Raw genomic sequence first — 21210 nt, 5'->3', positions numbered from 1 at the left:
TGACCACTGTTCTACTTTCTATCTCTGTGAATTTGACTAGTGAGCACAATCAAGTTTAGAGGGCAATACTTTTTAGGCAGAATACCCTACTGGAGTCCTCAGCCCTTCATCAAAGGTTTATCCTTTATACTTCAGAAGATTTTTCATGCTCTTAAAATCCAGATCGCCATGCTAAACATCTGACAGGTATGACTGAAAAAAAGGGAATTACAGAATTCTGATTATGAGTATGTGTGAAATCAAAGCTTCCATCACACTCTACCTGGGTCTATATAACAGGAACCCACCAGGGTGCTTTTGTTACTCAGCTGTTTACTAGGAAGGGAAACAATAAGCTATTATAATAGATTGCTAAGCAATTATCAGTTCTGTTAGATTAGGAGATGTACTTAAAATGCAATATTGATTATACTTAGTATTAAAGGCAACTTATTGCTAATTATATTTCACATTATTATAATGAAACATCTAAGAATCAGCATTATAAAACTATGTAAATATTTGTAAATTATTTGAATCAGAAAATTAGGAATTTAAAAACTTAGTTCTTTGTGTATGTGTTACTTGGTTTTATTTTACACTAAGAGATGGGCTCAAAGCTTGATTAATTTGACAGTTAAGTTGACTGTTCCTTAATGAAGCTGACAATTGGCTTCTCTCATAACATTTTAATAATGTACCTTAAAAAAAGTATTCATCTTACAAGTTTTTCTGAAACCCAAATATATAATAACTTGAAAAACAACATTTAGAAAACAAAAGCCACTGTAAAAAGGTTAAAACAACTAGAACAGTACAAGTTTTATATGGCTCTAGTTTTACAGTTTTCTTGCTGCATCATCAATGTCAGAAATCAGTTCTTCAGAACTACCTTTTCTTCCTGGTTTCATTTTACCCTCTGGATCTTTGCAGTGATTTCTAATATCAATTAGGATTTTCCCTTTAAAGTCTGAACACTGATGTATCATCTTTTCCCGATCTGGAACATGTTGTTTGCTGCCTCTGCTCTACTTAGAGGACAAGAAGGCTCTTGAAGTTTCACCAGGCTTTTGCTTCTCTACAGATTTTTCTGGAATAACCTGCTTTTGCTTCTTTAACTTTTTGCCCACTTCATTGTCACAATTACAGACAAAAGAGCTTGAAGAAATAAATCCCACTGACGTAGGCTTTGCTCCACTTTGTGGCCAAGCAACTTTTAGCTTGCTAGTTCACTACTCAAAATTATTTCAAAAGTATTTCAAAACTGAACAGACTCTAGTATATTGAAATACTGTGCTTTTTCCCTCCAGGTTCAACAAGTAGCAGCTTATCTTTTTAATTTGTCATCTACCTATTTCCCTTCTCTCCCATATTCATTTGAAGCAAACCCTAGACAGCATATTGTTTCATCAATAAATCTTTCAATATGTACTTCTAGAAGAGAGATACTTTTGAAATATAACCAGATTACCTTATTATACCAAAAATTAATCTATAAAATCAAAATAACTTATCAATGTTGACATTTTCAATTTGCTTCATGCATGTCAATTTTTTTGTAGTTTATTTGCTTTAAGATCTAAATAAGGCTTACATATTATAATTTGTTCATGTCTACCCTAGATCTGTTTTCTTTTTGCTACTTAATAACACCAAACCTACCACTTTCTGTGATTTCATTTACATTTTTACTTTTTTGCAATTCTGGTATATCACTCCTGCATAAACCCTCAAGTAAAGCACTTGGTGTTAATTTGCATTTCGCTGTGCAGTTCTTCCCTGTCCTGTCTCTGCCTCATCTTAATGTGCAACTACCGTCTTGAAACTTATATTCATTATTCTTTTGCTTTTCTGTTTATATAGTATTTTAAAACAATTATATTGCTTATAAATTAATTTTTACTTTTAAACAATATTTGTCATGTAATTAAATTTCTAGTTTTTATTTTAAACATGCTTTTATAATGGTCACTCACTGTATAACTGTGGATATAATGGGGTACCATTTACTAAGGTTAAAAATGAATCCTCCATTCCTTGCCCAGCAGGCAGGCTTCAATACATAAAGAAATTTATAAGGTTGTCTTGGGGACAAGGCTGTAGTACTAATCACCATGACCAGAACAACCAGCCCAGCTCCAGGAATGCAGAAGCAGAGATCAATTGCAGATGTCAGTTTGACCCTGCAAATGAGAGTGTTTTGTAGTTCTATTTTGTAAATCAGCAACTAAGATTTTACTTCTAAGATTGCTTTAGTTGTCTGCAACTAAAGCAGTCCCCCCAGCAGATAACTGGTGCAAGCTGGTGCCCCAAGTTAGAAAGCCCATGAGAAACTCATGGGCTTCACACGCAGACTTCTCCCATCTGGCCCCCTGCTCCCTTGCAGGGTATTCCAATAAATCCACCTTTTCTTTTTTTCTTTTTTTTTTTTTTTAAACTTTTTTTTTTTTTTATAGAGGCATGTTTTTATTTATTTATTTATTTGTTCGTTTGTTTCGTTTATACATGCACTGGGTACAGTCAGAAGCGCGGGAGGGTGAGAGAATTCACCAGAGCCAGAGCAGGGAGCAGAGCAGGCAGAAGGACCGAAGTACACCGCTGAGGGGAGCAGCGGGCGGCAGGAGAGGTCTGCGCACCATGTGGGACCCTCCTCTGGTGGCCGGGGAGCAGCCGGGAATCGAACCGGCGCTGCAGAGGCTGCGGGCAGCTTCGCAACCCAGCGCTCAACCGCTGCGCCACCGGGGAGGCCCTAAATCCACCTTTTCTGTTCTCCACTCTGTCTCTGGGAAATTCTTTCTCTCTCTCACACACACACAGACACACACACACAAACACACCTTCCCTTTGTGCCTCTGGCCTCACCCTGATACTTTTCTTTCACACACACACACACACACACACACACACCTTCCTTTTATGCTCGGGCCTCACCCCAATACTTCTCCCCACTACATGTAACACAATTTTTTCTTCTCTTGTCATGTCAATAAGCCTTTGGTTTATTTCCAGAGTTTCACAGTTGTGAAAAGTGCTGTTCCTTTGGATTTTAATATTTTTAATTTGTATTCCCAACTTACTAAGCCTCTTAACCAGAAAGCATTCTGATATATGGCCTTGAACAAGTTACCTATACTTTGACATGTAGATTTTGATGTAATATTTGAGAATTTTGTTGAGTATTGATTGCAGCAATGAAGGTGAAATAATACTCTGATTCCAGCAAGAAAACAAGAGACTTGTTCTTATATATTTAAAAGATATCATTTGATTTGGAATTCCTGCATATCTGACCTTATTTTGAGCTACTATATATTTCTAGGAAAGTAATTGCATATCAATATATGTAGTAATAAAAAGTTATGGCAATCAAAAGTTTAACCTTGACTTTTATTTCATTGTTTAGGAGAAAAATGACATGAAGCGTGCAGGATACATGCTTCAGGAAGCAGATAAACTGGGCTGCCGACAGTTTGTTACTCCTGCAGATGTGGTTTCAGGCAATCCTAAACTTAATTTAGCTTTTGTAGCTAATCTGTTTAACACATATCCAGGCCTACACAAGCCTAATAATAATGACATCGATATGAATTTGTTGGAAGGTATGTATTTTTTTTATGGTGTGTCTTATTTCACTGTCAGAGGTAGAGGGATTGTGGTGGGAGATATACATTCTTGTGTGAAGTAATGTGTATGTGAATCCATTAAAAAGTTCAAATTAAATAGAGCAGTAATTGGTTTTGATTAAAAGGGAATGCTGGGTAAATCTTACTTCTCTGTCATTTTTCCATAGGAGTTTAATGAAAAGTATCATACATTTAAATATTCTTAAAATGGCCATATCACATAACTCCACCACCATTATGGACAATTAATTAGCTATTGGAAAAAAATAATTATTTATAGCTTCTTTTTTCTCTTTTGAAAGCTGCAGTTTGACTCTAGCATTGTTCTCTTTCTAATGTTTTTAGTACACATGAAAAAAATTACAATATTCATTACTTGTTCGTGTGTGGGCTATTGTTATCTGTCTCATAATTTATAATACTTTCCTATTTTGCTTCATGAAATGCAGATTTGACCCCTCCTAATGTAGGTACTGTATTTAGTACTTTTCTATACTCTAAATATATTCATTCTGAATTTTTTTTTTTTTTAGTGTCATTTCTATTTTGGTTGAATTTTTTTTTGCATTGTTCATGCTGTGTTTTTTTTCTGTCTTAATATGCCTAAAGAATGAATGACACGAAATACAAATGAGACTCAATTAGAATAGCAGAGCAAGACTTTGATTATGTAAACTCTCCACCTAATTTTGACAATTGGATTTTATGATTTGATGTAAAGCCTTTATCCCTATCTGTGAATAAACAAACTTACCTTTTATTACAAATAATGTTTGAAAGGATCCTCTTAGCTTTTATAACAGATAATTTTGTATTACCTAGCTATGTTACATTTACTGAATGTTATTGAAGTTTACAATATATAAATCATCACTCTGATTAAAAATATTCTCAATACAGTATGTAGTTCTTTCTCCTTACCTGTTTCCCACCCTTCTTTTCTTCTCTCATCCTCACACTTTCATTCATATGTACACCAAAAACCTCTTAGTATCAGAATTAAAAGAAAAACTTTTGTCGGAAAGGAGCCAACACTAAAATACTCTTGTTATTTGTCCGGGTTTGAGGAAGATAGTCTTCAAGCAGGGATTCTCCTTGGTGGGGAAAATTTGATGTTGCTGTGTTCATTTTCTCACATCACCCACCATATTTCCTTCTTCCCCAGTGAAACAGAATGAGAAATAAGGTTCATGTTCTTTTTCTTTTTGATCGCCACAACCAGAGTTTCAGTGTCCTTGTAACTATGTAATTATAGGTTTTTGATTAATGACAAAATTTTCAGATTTAACAAATATGTTCTTGGAGGAATATGATTCATTGAATTCATTCTTCTGTATATAGAAAAGTAACTGAGAGGGCAGATAGACAAAAATGTAAATTTTTCAGCAGAAAAATTTAGGGTGAAGGATTAGGATTTTTAAAGAATTTAATAAAAGAAAGACTGCTAAGTTTTTAGTCAGCCTGGAAAATTTCAAAATCTCCTTGTGTCTTACAGAAGAAGGCATTGTTTAGAGTGGCATATTAAAAATGATCTGCTTTTTATAGTCACTGAATTCTTGCTAGATATCTTTCCCAACCTGCTCTCCTATTTGTCACGTTTGAATTCTTTTGCTAGTATCCAGCATGCATTTGGAATTTTTTCAGTGTGAGTAGGATTGCTAAATATTTCCATTAGTATTTACTATACTTACCTAAGAAGCTGCTATGGGAAATATTTATCATTCATCTTTACTTAGAACATATGTATGTCCTGCAACATCTGTCAAAATTGTATTCAACTTTGTCATTGGAATTTTTTCCTCTGTAAATTTGTGGTTTTATAAATTCTTAATGAAATTTGAAGCTTGGCCTTATCACATTCTATATACGTATATTAGTATGTACTACTGGCAAAGAATTGTATCTACATGGAATTAAAGGAAATTAAAAGTCCATTTAATTAAAGACCGTATCGAACCTTTGTATTAAATTGAGCCAAATATTAGCCAAGTGGCAGTCTATAAAGGGACTATCTCAGAATACATATGACGATAGAAAGTAATAGGTCACAGAATTACAAAGACTGTTCAAATCATGATACTGCCATTTAATATCTGAGTGATTTCTGTGAGTCTTTGTTTTCTCACTTATAAAATGGGACTAATAATAATTATTTTGAAAAAGTTAGAAAGTTAGTTAAAATGACCTTTCTTGAATGAAAGAGTTTAGCATACAATATGTGCTCAGTAACGGTCAGGTTAGGAAGAGGGTCGCACTTAATACATCACTTAGCACTTAGTGAGTATTAAATATATGTTCATTTTATTTCTTCTTAGTAGCCTACTATAAATATGCACCATATTTTCTGAAATGTATCAATTGCAGATGTCAGTTTGACCCTGCAAATGAGAGTGTTTTGTAGTTCTATCTTGTAAATCAGCAACTAAGATTTTACTTCTAAGATTGCTTTAGTTGTCTGCAATCTAGACATTTCTAATCTGATATACATATGTTTTTGTAATGCTTTTTCATAACTCTTGCACAAATGCATAGTGTTCCTGGCTTTGAGCATTTATTTACCAAAACAACATAAAATGTCATTAGATAGAAAAATGTTCACTTATAGAATCGATTTTACTTTCCAAGCATCAAAATTAAATAATTATGTAATTAGTTGAGAACAGTAGGAAGAAGCAGCAGACCTCTCCTGTCTTGCCCGCTGCTTCTCTTAGCAGTATACTTTAATAAACCTGCCATTTCTGTTCCCCCCAAAAAGAAAGAAATATGAACCTCTGAAACTTATAAAGCTTCAGAACTCAACCAAAATACAAGTATTTTTAAATAATAATATTTTTTAAAAATATTATTCACTGTACTGTTAGGTTCAGCCTAATTTAGATACTCTTTTCAATTAAAAATTAAACCATTGTTACATTAACAGTGCTTGTAATTTTAAAACACAATTTGGATTTTCCTAGATGGAAATAATATAAAAATCATCTAATTCCTGGAAAAAATTGTATTTATAGCAAAATAGCAGATTTCAATAGAAAACAACTAAAAGGTAAAAACCAAGTCACATGCATCAAACTGTTGATAATAGTATGTTTATATTTATTACAATGTGGTAGTGGCATATACAACAGACTATCAGTTACCTTTTATGCAGACTAGAGGGAACAAAATTTAAGCAAGAAAGTTATATGGCTGTGTAATTAGTAGAATTAAAACAGATTCTGGAGAAGCTATTAGATAATAGCATTGAAAACCATGCGAAAAAACAGTAGAGCATATTATTTCCTGAACAGTTGACACACCAAAAAATAGAATCTGTTAGGTCTCGTAAGATTTTGGGTCCTGTTCTGGGTGTGCATGTTTATACTATCTATAGCATTTAGTCTGATGACTGCAAGGATGCCTCTTTAGGAGTGGGACCCTGGAGTTGAGATGTTTATAGATTTATTTGCCAAATTGTCCTCAGAATCCCACATGAACCAATATCTAGAGAGTGACCTTAACCTGCCTGTGGTTTACAAATGTTGACAGCTGTAAATGTTTCAGTTTTTCAGAATCCTGTGTGGGGGCAGTGTCCCTTCTGTATTTTCAGTAGTGACACTCTTGAAAAAAACAAAACTCAGGAAACCTCTAATATAGTTATATCCTTTCATTGCCTGTTTTATTATTATCTGCAATCCCCTATCCCTTTCTTTGTTGTTTGGTAGAATTAAAATGCAAGCTTCTGTGCTGAGAAACTTTCCCGTCTAAAGCTATAATTTGGACAAATTTAAAAGCTCTGCTTTGAGAAAGGTCCAGCTTTTCTATTTTTAATGTGCTAATATTTCCTGTATTGCTGAAAGATTTGTTGCTAAGTTTTAGCCAATCATTTGCCTATAATAACTACAGATTTGGCCACATAAATTTATCTGTTACTTTTATGGACAGAAACCTATGGCTCATTAGTTCACAGACATCTAAGAAAGGAACTCTAGATGGAGAAATTTTAGAGCAACTGGACTTTTTTTAAGATGGTGGGAAGGACTTTACCAATAATATATTTTTCCTTTTCCCTAAAAAAGATTGTGTCACAAGAATCATGGTATAGTTTGCATGGCCAGTTTATATCCACCAGATGGTTTTAAAATACACTACCTGTTTCCTTTTGTCCTGAATCATAAGTGTGAATTTGTGTCTACTTTAGGAGAGAGCAAGGAAGAGAGAACATTTCGAAACTGGATGAATTCCTTGGGGGTCAACCCATACATTAATCATTTATACAGGTAAATATTTTACTGTGTTTTATCTATGGCCAGCGTCCAACTTTTCATGTTTCAAAGTGTAGTTAAGTGTACATGAGAACATTTTCTAAAGATCACAAAATTTTAGCAAAAATTTGGTTTTTAGAATGCTGAGGATTGGCAATATAATGGATTTTAAAATGAAAAGCAAAGTATTTTAAAAGATGAGGATGTGATAGTTATAATTTTTGATGATGTAAATAAGCAATTTGATAAAGACAACCTTTTATAATTGCTAGGGAAAATATATTATTTTAACTCAGAAGAACATTAATTCTATAAATTTTTGTATCAGTATTTTTCATTATGTCACATTCTTTTTGTACATTTTTACCAAAAATCTCAATTAGCTTATAATTTGTTGTGTGTGTTATTTCCCACTTGTAGAAATAACTTGTTTTCCCAGAACAATGCCAACACATTATTAACACTGTTAGGACTAAGGAAATAATTTACTGAGTCATTTTCTATGCTCTCTTATAGTGCTAACAATGTTTTTCTAGGTGTGGATGAAAACAAACCTTTCTTCTTTATTATAGAATCTACCAGGCTGCCTTGAAAGAATGCAAAGAACTCAACTTTAGCTAATTGTATTATTTTAGGAAAAAATATAATTAATAACCATTATTAATTTACATATAAGGAAACACCTTAGTGATTATTAATGACGTTATGATTTAAATATGAACTAAAGATTAATGCCACAAAAGACCAAGTTCACTGATGGAGGATTTTTAATGTTATTTCTGCTCCTTGATGTATATTCAAAATAATCTTTAAAATTTAAAACAAATATTGCTTTATTATGATAACTAACTTGGATGTATTAGATTCACATTCGATAATCTCTTTAAGAGTGTTTAAATTCCAGTTAAATGACGTCATGTACATCATTTAGACTGAAATTCCCATTACAGTTTCTGGATAGTAAAGGATTCAAATACAGGTGATTCGGAGGGATTAAATCTTTATGGATCAGTTTGAAATAATGTCTATAATATAAATTGAGAGAGAAAAATAATAGATTGTGTGCTCTCATTTATAATTAAAAATTGTGTGTATACATATATGTATGTGAGTTTTTAAAAAATCTGGAGGGAACCATACCAAATTGTATGCAACATAGAGTGGATGGTAATGAGAAAACTTATATTTTTAATCTTAGTAATGTAAATTTTTTTATAATGAGCATTTATTTCTTTTTGAATTAAAAAGTAAATTTAAAACTAGAGGGTTAAGATTTGTTGAGTCATGGTAGCTTCTTCCTTTTCTGTGAATGTTAAGAACATTGGAGTTCTTTATGGTTGATGGCAGAGAAAAGAATGGACCCTTTTTTTTAGTTAAATATTATTTGTGGTTATATAGATCCTGAAATGCTAGCATAGTACTCTAGGCATGCGTAAATTTTTCTTGGGAATAGGAATGTAATGTTCCCTTTTCTTGGGAGAGAGCATTGAGAAAATCCTCAAAAGTAATATAACTTTAAGAAGAACTATCAGATACAGGAAAACAATAGCCAAAGTTCTGGTTGATTTCAGAACCAGGTGTCTATAAATTTGTGTGTGCATAATAGTCTTTAACCTACCCCTGAGTTTTCCATCTACAGTATAAACAAACCAAGGATTAGGGCAATTTAGATTGGCTTTAAATGAAAATTCTCTTTGAAAGTAGTTATTAAATATATTGTAAGAACTATTAAATTAGTCCTAGAATTTTTCAATTAAAAGATGGTTCTAAATGCATCTTGAATTTTTCTGGAAATGATTTCTGGGCCTCGGTTTCCCGATGCTGAAAACATGAATAATAATACCATACTACGTAGAAATGAGAATGACTTCACTGAGAGTAAAAAAGGAAAACTCTTGAAATAGTTGAGATTCTAGAACATATACAAATACTTGTTATTCTTTTTTAAAATTTTCTTGCATAGTTGTTCATTTTTTATTTATTTATTTATGCATACAAGAGCTGGGGTACAGACCAGAGGTGCGGGGGGAAGGTGGGTGGGTGAGAGGATTCACCAGAGACAGAGTGGGAACAGAACAGGCAGACTGATTGAAATAAACTGCTGAGGGGAGCAGTGGGCGAGACAGGCAAGGTCTGCTGCACCATGTGTGTAGCTCCCTGGCCAGCCTGGGATCGAACTTGTGCTTCAGAGGCTAAGGATAGCTTCACAGTGCTGTGCTTAACCCCTTGTGCCACCAGGGAGGCCCTCATAGTTGTTGATTTTTATAAAGTATTTTATTTCTCCACTCATTTGAAGTCCCCATAATTTCCCCAGCCACCTTAGGACCCACGAACCATCACCAGTCCCTTGTGCTCTTCCCTCCCGCTTTGACCCCTCCCCCTCCCCCTTCCCTGCTGTATGCCTCAGATCTATGGTTTGCCTGCAAGTCTTGTCTTTTTCCTGGACCTTTGTTCAGCAATTATTTTTTTAAATACAATATTCTCCATGTACTTATAGATAACCTGGTCAGCTCTTAATTACCTTAGTAGAAGACTTTCTTGCTCCATTTTTCAAACATGGCCCAGCCCCTTTCACTGCTATGCAATATTGCAGCGTAACTCTGATACAAATCTTAGCAAAACATAACTTAGTGGACAAGCTATTTAGGGAGAAAAGCCACATACCATGTGACAGAGCTGGCAATTTTAACATTAGTTGCTATTGCTTTATGTCCTTAGCATATAAGATTGAAACAGATTCTATAGACATACTTTGAGCTTCACACATGGGAATAATTTTTTGTTAATCCAAACCAGTAATATTCTTACTTCACAGATTTCTAGTTGCTTATAAATTCCTTTCTCTTAACCCCCATTATTTAACATGAGTAATTGCTATTGAGTTGATGTTGTGATTTTTGTGTAATTATTCTTTAAAAGTCTATATAAATAATACATGAACTCATTCACACTGTACAAGTTTCAGGAAGTGTGTAAATATGTAGAATAAAATAAGAAAAATTCTTCCCTTACCCCCATATTCCTTTTTCCTGTATAGAGATAGTTGCTATCAACAGTCCATAGTACAGTATTGGTTTTATTTTTATTTTATTTAATATCTAAAATGGTAGGTTTGTTAGGAAAAGGAAAGGAGAAGGTGCTTGTGCAGACACCAGTGGACATAAAGAGATGTGATACAAGTTTTTAAATATTCTTAATTTTTAAAAATAAATTTAACGAATGATAAATTATATGCAGTCTTCTGCCACTTTTTAAAACTTGATATGTCTTGTAAAGCTTTTAATGTTAGTACACACAGATCAATCTTGTGCTGGCCTGGAAGTCCATAGCATGGAAAGTTTATTAAAGTTTATTACTTGCTGGCATTTAGTTTGTTTCTATGTGTATAAATATTGTGTCAGTGGATAGTCTTATATGTCTTTGTAAATCTTTATAAAAAAACTTTGGACAGATTCCTAGGTTGGAGGTTCTGAGTCAAATGATATGACCTTTAAGCATTGAATGACCCTGTTGTGTTTCAGTGCAAATCTAATGTGCTGAAGAAAATTTGATGGTACCATTATTTCCCCCTCCTTCATCTTCTTTTTCTTGTTGTTGTAGTGACCTTGCAGATGCTCTAGTGATTTTTCAGCTCTATGAAATGATCCGCGTGCCAGTCAACTGGAGCCATGTCAACAAACCTCCTTATCCTGCTCTTGGAGGGAACATGAAGAAGGTGAGTGAAATAGTGACCATAGTTAATGCCATTATTGCTCTGATATGAAACATGATTTAGAGTTTCATAAAGCTTAGTAAAGTGTAGTGTGTCCCCACAGTTCTGATTCAAACCAAAAATATATCAAGGTTAACAGCCCTTTTATTAGTGTGCTTTAATATATGTTTAGAAAGATGAAGGCATTCCCCCCAGTGATACTCCACATATAACCGTGGCTTTTGTTATTAGCGGGTTCTAGTACTTAATCTTCTTTGAGTTGCATTATAAATGAATTCTTATTTTATAATCACAACAATATATCCAGTCTTTACTGGTTCGTCATTAATATTTTTCAACAGATCCTTATTGATTAGCCATGTACCCATATAATATAATGCAGGATATTAAAATATTGAAAGACATGGAATTCATTCTGAGGAATCCTGATGAAATAAGGGATATAAGATATCTATGCAAACAACTATCATAGAGCATAGTGGGCAAAGATGAATATTATGAATCCTAAGGTAAAAAAGACCACAGGCTGACTTTATGCAAGAGATGGTATTTGAGTTAGACTTTGAGAAATGGATAGAATTTATCAGAAGGACACTAGAGAGGGCTGAAGACTAGGGAAACCAATAGTGATAGGAAAGCAAAAAGTGTTTCTGGGAATTGGGGAGAATTGTTTGGTTACAATAGAGGATTCTGATAGGTAAAAGTGAATACAGAATACAGACTGGAGTCAGATGTTGAGAGCATTGGATGTCAGATTAAAGACTTTGGATTTTAAACTTTAAGTAATGGGAAGCCTTTGAATGTTTTTGAGCAGTACAGTTATTGACTAAAGTTGGTGGGAGAATATCTGGCCAGTGAATGTAAAGAAAAGTTCTTGCAACAAAAAACTATGAACCAGAGACACTTTTTGGGGGTGGGGGGTGGGAGGGGAGGGACTGGGGTCAAAATGGGGGGGTTGCAGTTGTATGGGGAATATAAAAATAAAATCTATTATTTAAAAAAAAAAAAAAGAAAAGTTCTTGTTTCCCACTATTTTGGGTATCCGTGACCTACCTAACTATGAACACTAAGAGGTATTCATATTTGTTCTGTTGACTTGATGCTCTAATATTCAACTTTGGTTTTGTGTTTCCTTTATACCTTTGTATAAGGATTATTTGCTTTCTAAAGGAAAAGAATGTAGAACTTACAAATTTTTCTTATTCCTATTCTAGTTTCTCTAGATTTTGCCAGACCTTAGAACTATTTTGCCAAATTTGGAGTTAGTTGTGCCAAAATATAGAACATAACTTTCCCCTGTGCTGGGATCCATTTCTTTTCCCTTTCATTGCTAGCCTAGTGTTCCTGACTTCCTTTCTCACTATTATTCCCCTCAAAAATTTTGGTCAAACTATGAATTAAATGGTCCTTCACTGTAATACATTTACAGTAATGACTATCATATTTCTAGAATATCCTCCTGTTGAAATGGGTGTTAGTGGAAAACATGATGGTATTTATCTCTCTTGTGCACACTGTTATTTAATCTGATCTTTGATGCTACATTGTATAAATTAGGAATCTATTCCATTTTTTTCTATGCATTTCTGTAACATATTTCTATTAGGCAACCTAAATCTATGATTACTAGGAAAATGAAAGAATTGTGAAATATTTTGTCTTGCATTTAAAAAATGAATACAACCTCAAGATTTTATTTAACTTAGGGGATTAGGCAGAGGTTAGAGCAGGTTCAAAGGATCTTTATGAGTTTTTATTTGTAACAAACTGACATTTGGCAATTTGGATTCTTTTTGGAAGAACAATACCCATTTATTTGTGGTTCCTTTCTCATTTTACTGGAAATATTTTCTTATTCTTATACCAAACAATGTATCTGTCTATCTCTTATTAAATTACTTTGCAATGAGATCTTAAGTAACTTGGGAAAGAGAATCAAGAGGAACATTGTTCTTAACTAAATATGTATTTTATTCCCAGAAGAATTTAGTGAGTACTTTTACTACCAATGATATTAAAAAATTACAAGATGTTACAATTTCACAGAGGGAAAAAATTCAAATATGTAAGTCAGTATATATATATATATATATATATATATATATATATATATATATATATCTCCTTTGAGAAGAAGTATAGTACTACATGATTGGAGATAATAAATCCCAATGTAGGTCAAGGTAACCAAAAAAGGTGTATCAGAGAAAGGACTTGACTTATGTATGTCCCTAGGAAGTGTAATACGCAGGTCAATATTTTATCTGGTGTTCATTCACCCAATTTTTAACTTTAAGCAGGACACTGTGCTGGTTCCTGAATTGGGATTGAGGGAGAGTGTGATAGAAATTTGTATGAGTGATAGTTTTTGTCCTTTAAAAGAAGTTATGCTAGGGTTTGCAAAAGGAAATACATAAAATAGAAGTATACATAAAAGATGGTGCATAGGCATTATCAGAAGCTCAGCAAAGGGATAGGCCATTTTCAGCTGGCACAGTTAAGGTTAAACCTTTATTGAAGAAAGTACACTGAAGGCTGATCAGTAAGAACATTCAAGATGAAGTTCAATTCTTACTGAAGTAATTTCACCTCTATTCCTTCATTTTAAATGTAAAAAACAGGACTTATTACTTTTATTAATGGGATATAGGAAACAGTTTTTTAGTCACAGATTTGCCATTGACTGGATGTATAATCTGGGACACTTAAATTTTCAAAATACGAGGGGATTTTAAAACTTTCCAATCAGTTGTTTTTCTATCTAGGTTAATACCTCAGTGCTTTATATCTTCAGTTATAAAATGGGAATAATTATTTCCTTAATTTTCCTTAATTTCCTTAAATTTGCTTAATGTTATAAAATGAATTTGGCATATAAATGTAAGGTGTTAATGATTATTTTTCAGATGAGTGAACCAGATTGGCATTTTCAAAAGATGTATTTTTTGAAATCTTTTTTGCATCCAAACTTTTACTTATTGTTTACAGATTGAAAATTGTAACTATGCTGTGGAACTTGGAAAGAATACAGCCAAATTCTCCTTGGTTGGCATTGCTGGGCAGGACCTAAATGAAGGAAATGCCACACTTACTCTGGCATTGGTATGGCAGCTGATGAGAAGGTAAAAAACATACATTTATAGCAATGCTATCAGTTTCCTTCAACAAGTCATTTGAGATATATACAATGCATATACAATGCAAAATATTAATTTTTAAATGATTTACTGTTGATAGTGTATTTTTTATAAATTACACTTTATTTTAAAAGTGGGTCAGTCTCTAGAAACACAATCATTTTTATTAATGCTGCTTAAAAGCTGCTTTATAAGTTGTTTTATTTTTTAAAAATACCATACAGTAGTTTTTGTTTCTAAGCTTTGTAACTGGAATGTAATCAAGTTCAAATGCCAGACTAAAATTAGAAATATTTGTTAGAACTGAAGTGTTTTTTAAATATTTATCTGAATACTAATATAAGTGATGTGTGAGCAAATTTCCCCCCTTTCTGTCTCAAATATACATCTTTTCTGTTACAGATACACATTGAATGTGTTATCAGATCTTGGAGAGGGTGAAAAAGTAAATGATGACATTATTATTAATTGGGTTAACCAGACTCTTAAACATGCAAACAAAAAGACTTCTATTTCCAGCTTCAAGGTAATCAAAAGTTATTTAAAACTATTTTTAGTACAACATTTAGTTAGGAAGGAATTTTTATTCAGAACAACATTGGTTTGGGTTTGGAATTACAATGTTAAGTCTCAGAAACACTCAAGTTATGAGCTTAGGCATACTAATTATTTGCATGTGTAAAACAAAAATACTCAGTTTGAATTCTTGTATTTTTTATTGATTGTCCTACTGAATCTAAATGCAGGTTAATTATTATCAGACTTTGGTAATCTAATCTTAACAAAAATAGCATAGAGCCAAAAAACCCAATTGTCAAATGAAAAACATAAAGTCATTGTTTATATAGGACCTATAATGTTTTGTGCTCCCTATCAGCAGTCTCAGAATTGTATTGACATCATTTCCAAGGCATAACAGAGCCAACCAAACCGATTCAAGTGGGAATTGAGAAAACTGGTAGGAAAAAATATCTTCTCATCTGGCTTCATAATGGCACTTAACACTCACTTCCAAGCATTTGTGGATGATTCATAAAGCACTCAAAATGTAATCTGCACATACATACCCACTAATTTTCATGCATTTCCATTGTGTTTTGCTTTTGCATGCAAGCTGATGTTAGCTACAAATAAGCATGTCTGCTTGTACACATTCATTCAGTGAACTTTGTGTTTGTGATTTTTATTATATGTGAAAAATCAACAGTAAAATAGTATCCTTTAGTGAAATAAGATTACAAACATATAAAACCCTAAACTGTCCTGAGTTTTCTACCCTTCTTTCTTTCTTATTTTTGCCTTTGCTTACTATGTTTAACAACATTATAGAGCAGAAGAAATGTTAGAAATTAATCAATTAAATCTTTTATACTTTACCAAAACTAAGTCCCAAAGTGTGGCTATATAATACCCTTGGGGAAGTCCCTATTTAGGAAAGGAAGCAAATAAGAAAACATCAGTGTCTGCGGAATCAGTAATTCCATGGAAATCAGCTAAGGGAGTAGGGAGCACATAAGATGCAGTTTATAGAGACCTTAGCAGCTATATATCAACGGCTGAGTCACACCTCTGGAAGATAAACATGAATTTACTTCTTACTCACCATATAGTATCTGTGTGACCTTGAGCAAGTTATTAATTTCTCTATGCTTCATTTCTCCCATATTTAATATGGAGATAATAATAATATCTGTTTTCTGGGTTTATTGTTAAACATTAAAAAATGTGAAGAGCTCATTTGTATCTTGCACATATTAAGGACTCAAATAACTGGGAGGACTTGCCACACTATTGGTACTGCCAATATATAAAGGATATCATGTGATGATAGCAGCCACATCACTGTTTTTGTCCTTTTATTTTAAAAAAAATGACAGGAAGTGAAATGGAATGGAATAGAGTGTTCTAATAGTAATGTATATCAAGTTAAGAGAAACATGATACAGTCCATTATCTTGAAAATCAAGCCAAATTCTAGTTTATTTGTCTTTAAGATTCTAGAAGTTCTTTTTGCTTAAGTAATTTTTTATGATTAACTTAAGAAAAGGAAAAGGAAAAATGAGGCTAAACTAAGGGCTTACTATACTCCTATGCCACCTTCAAAAAGTAAAATGGGGCCCTCCCTGGTGACTGAGGGGTTAAGCCTCAGCTCTATTACCACTGTGGCCTGAGTTCGATTCCCTGCCTGGGAGCTAACCCACATATGGTGCAGCAGACCTCTCCTGTCTTGCCCTCTGCTCCCCTTAGCAGTGTATTTCAGTAAATCTACCAGTTCTGCACCCCACTCTGTCTGTGGTGAATCTTTTCACCCCCTTCACCTCTTGCCTACACCCTAGCTTTTTTACAAAAATAAATAAAGTAAAATGTCTTCACTGATAATATAAAAAACTGAGAAGTTGGAAGATAGGCTTATTTTTTGGACATAGGAAGATAAGGTAACCAATACAATTTCTAGAGACTTAAATTTTCATTCATCTCATTTCCCAAGGTGAACCCTAAAAAAAGATAAGTAGAAAAATTCTTATTTCCTAAATCCAAGTAAACAAATACTCAAAATAACACAAAACGGCCTAAATTTTCAGCTCTAAGATGATTAATGTCTGAGGATCTAGTGTATAACATGGCAACTACAGTTGATTGTATTGATTGTATTGATTGTATTGTATTGTTGATATTTGCTAGAACGTAAATGTTTTCATGCACAACAAATATATTATGGCAATGGTGACAGATGTTTTCATCCATCCATGGAGGGAAGTTGGGAAGAAACTTTTCATAATGTATAGGCATATAAGATCATCAAGAAGTACACTTTGACTATCTTACAATTTTGTCAACTGAATCTCAGTAAATTTGAAAAAAAGAAATGAGCAAAACATTTTTTTCCAAACTTAAAAAAAAATCCACATGTAAATAATCAAAATGTAGCAAAATAAAACACTTGTTTTTAATTATCATATAAATATATTAAAATTAAGCATATAGAAATTTCAAATTTGTTACAGAATGACATAAATATTTAATTTTAGAAAGTATATTGGTGTATATTAGAGTCATCTAGAAAACTTATTTTAAAATGTAGACTCCCGGTACCATTCACAGCTAACTTAACTCATTAATTTCAGTGTAGAGATAAATATTTCCTTTTACAATGTGTCCCAGATGATTTTCATGTAGGTGGTCTGCAGAATACACATTGAGAAAACAGGTGTAACAACCTTTCAAAAGAATCCATATTGCCAGCATCAGATAGATTTAGGGACCTTAATTATTTTTACCTCTACTTCTACTGCTTCCCAAAAATCAGTTTCATAAGGTGGACATTCCTGATAATGAGGAATATACATTTTTCTAAAGTTAATTAAAAAAAAATGTTGTAGCTCATAGATGACCTCTAAAAGTAACATGTTACTCTTTTTCTTATGGCTTCAAATTTATCAAATATTTATTAAGAATCTATATATGGCTGGGAGCTGTATTACATGCTTTCTCTTATTTTATCTTAATATATCCAAGAATCCTGTCACATTTTCATTTTTACTGATTAGGAAAGGATACTTTTGACTTCAGTAACAGAAACACAATTTAAAATGTTTGAAACCAAAAGGAAAGATGCTGTATAAGAGAAACCCAGAGACCCAGCTGGTTCTCCTCTCAATTGTAGTATAGCTGCTAGCTTGAGAGAGAACTCGTTCTCTCATTTACATTCACGAAGAGGGGTTACTGACTTCCCATATCTCTTCCTAAATAGTAAAATGTTCACATGAAATTAAATTGGGCCTAAATTAAATTATTGGGGTTACGCTATCTGGCTTAGACTAGTGTTTTCCAACTTTTTTTTATTATTGTTCCCCTAAGGAGCAATTTTCTTCTTAAACACCCCCAAAATTGTAATACCATAGCTATTATTGTATGTCTGCTGATGCACTGTGTGTTTTATGCATGAAAGAATGTTTATGACCTTACCCACATTGAGAATACATGGCCTAGAGTAACTCAGGATCACCCCTGGATTTGTGGTTAAAGTCAGCTTTCCTCTAAGACATGTCTCTGTGAGGGAGGTATGGTTATAGAGCAAAAATGTAGGTTGTTAGGATGGGGAAAGTAGTAAGAGTAGAAAGTTCACTGAGCAGATGATGAACCTGAGAGAAAGAACAAATAATTTGTTCAAGTACTGGTAAATGGTAAAATCATTTTGGATCAGGGTTTCTGATTCCAACTACACTGCTCTGACCCTCTAGAATTTAGTTAGACAATTAAACTTTTAGTCTGCCATGGAAGTAATCTCAAAAATGGAGAGAATTTTGGGAATTAGAATCAGGCAAACATGGTTTCAAATACTGGTTCTGTTCATGTTCAAATATTGGTTTTGAGGACTTCATGTTCTCCATCTTTAAAAGAAGTTTTATTTCTTTATTACCAGGCTTAGTAGGACTAAACACTAAGTATGTAAAGCAACAAGATTAATGCGTTTGGAAATGTTAGTTCCTTTCCACTATTATTTTCATTTCATATTCTGAGAAACATTAAGTGAAAGTTTAGGAATCCAGGGTCTAAGAAATAATATTACTAGAATTTGCAAAACTTGATTTACAATTCATCAGTTCCCTCTCAAAAGTTATTTTTTACAGCATGGATACTGTAGTAGCATTGTTTAGGAATTGTCATATCCACACTCCTTACTCAGGTAATGGCGACAACTCTGTGCACTGTAATCTCTGTAAAGACTGAAGGAAAAGCATGTTTCAAACGGTTCACGATGTATACTTTTTGCAGAAAAGCTGAATGTTCGGTTTAAAAAATGTATAAATTATACTCAGTTATAGAGTTATGATCAGAAGAGTCTGCTATTTATGAACATTTAAAGATGTTTATTACTATTAAACTTTATTTTCTAGGACAAATCTATTAGCACAAGTTTACCTGTCCTAGATTTAATAGATGCCATTGCACCAAATGCAATTCGTCAAGAAATGATCAAGCGAGAAAACTTATCTGATGAGGACAAGCTGAACAATGCTAAGTAAGCCTTTGTGGTTTATATTAAAACATACTGGCTCACTGATTCTTTCAAATCCTTTCAAGTAAAGTTACTATGTCTTTAGTATTTTTAAGTATAATTTGTATAAGAAACGTGATTTAAAGACATAAATTTAACCTTATTGTACAGTTAATCTTATCACAATTTTCACCCTTTTGTTAAATTTATTAAGTGAAAACATAATAGGTAACAAATACCAAGATATTTTTCTTATCTTTTCAAGATATGCCATTTCAGTTGCTCGAAAGATCGGTGCCCGGATATATGCCTTACCTGATGATCTCGTAGAAGTGAAACCAGAGATGGTCATGACGGTGTTTGCATGCTTAATGGGAAAAGGGTTGAACAAAATAAAATAATGAACCATTTAATATGATTTTCTGCCACATTAAAGACTTCAAATGCCTCAGTTTACAGAATTCTGAAATGTAATGAATATAAAACCAGAGATTCTTTATACACTCAAAATAGTTACATAATTCATTAATGAATCCAGTGTTCTGCTCATGCTAGTTAGAATATTGTCAACGTTTTGGGATAATACAGTTAATTTAGAAATTGATGCTGGTAATATAATGTTCATTGTAAAGCTGATATTTCATGATTAAATTATTTTTCTTTCCTCGAATTCTCATTAAAACAAGACTAATTCATTCTTTTTCATGGTTCAAAAAAGATCAGTACAAAAATTTTTTCAAGTCCTACTGTGAAAGGTGTTTTGATTTTGTGTGTGTGTTAATTTAGATCATAAATGTATTCACAGTCATAATCTACTTTAAACTTTTTACTTTCCTTTATATAAAGTGGCCTAAAACTTTAACTTTTCTGTAAATTTCTATATTATCTAAAATTTGTGACAAATATTATTCATTAACATTAAACTTTTTCATATATGAGAACTCAACCCCAAAATTACATGAATTTTTTCCTTAAAAGTGAAGTAGTTGCTTTTTACTTAAAATTTAATTTTGACTGCAGTGAGACTGTGTGTGTGTGTGTGTGTGTGTGTGTGTGTGTGTGTGTGTATGTATGTTAATTTGGTAATACAGCTTTAACTATGACATGCAGCACATATATGGTGTTAGAGAATGTGTGTGAATGTGTGTGTGTGTCTGTGTGTGTTTGTGTATAGCACTTGATTTACCCAGATTTCCTTAAAATGTATGTATAATTGATCAGTCAGCCAAGCTAATCATTAAGTATTTATTGTGTCCCCACTATTGTGTAACACTTTCCAGTTTGTAGATACCTGGTACATGAAGATTCCCTTTTAGAAATACATATTTTGAATGTGCATATAGTTATTTTCAACTGACTTCTTCCAATTATTTATAGTCAAACATTGGCATTTCAAGACATATTGACACTATGCTGTTAGCTTCAAATACTTGTGTTAATTTTAAGCTCCACTGAAGTCCTAAGTAATTTAGAATCTTTCCACTGAATATTGTTAGTAGAAGGTAACACAATACTAATA

General features: G+C 32.9%; 1 protein-coding gene across 2 annotated transcripts in view; it reads left to right on the top strand.

Moving 5' to 3' along the window:
• Positions 1-20718, top strand: part of PLS1 (plastin 1) — a 100740-nt gene extending 80022 nt beyond the window's left edge. The window contains exons 10-16 of one of the 2 annotated variants that reach the window (XM_037525844.1): positions 3383-3578; positions 7780-7858; positions 11444-11558; positions 14544-14677; positions 15095-15218; positions 19591-19715; positions 19957-20718. In XM_037525844.1, coding sequence (XP_037381741.1) covers positions 3383-3578; positions 7780-7858; positions 11444-11558; positions 14544-14677; positions 15095-15218; positions 19591-19715; positions 19957-20092 — 909 coding nt within the window. In that variant the 3' untranslated portion in view covers positions 20093-20718. The remainder of the gene's footprint in view (positions 1-3382; positions 3579-7779; positions 7859-11443; positions 11559-14543; positions 14678-15094; positions 15219-19590; positions 19716-19956) is intronic. The other variant, XM_054700761.1, reaches the window with a different exon arrangement.
• Positions 20719-21210: the final 492 nt, after the last annotated feature.

Source organism: Talpa occidentalis, unplaced genomic scaffold (genome assembly GCF_014898055.3).
Source record: "Talpa occidentalis isolate TD23 unplaced genomic scaffold, MPIMG_talOcc4v2.1 talOcc4.4, whole genome shotgun sequence".
NCBI classification, from domain to species: Eukaryota; Metazoa; Chordata; class Mammalia; order Eulipotyphla; family Talpidae; genus Talpa; species Talpa occidentalis.
Note: the sequence above shows the minus strand (reverse complement) of the source record. Positions and strands in the feature narration are given on the sequence as shown.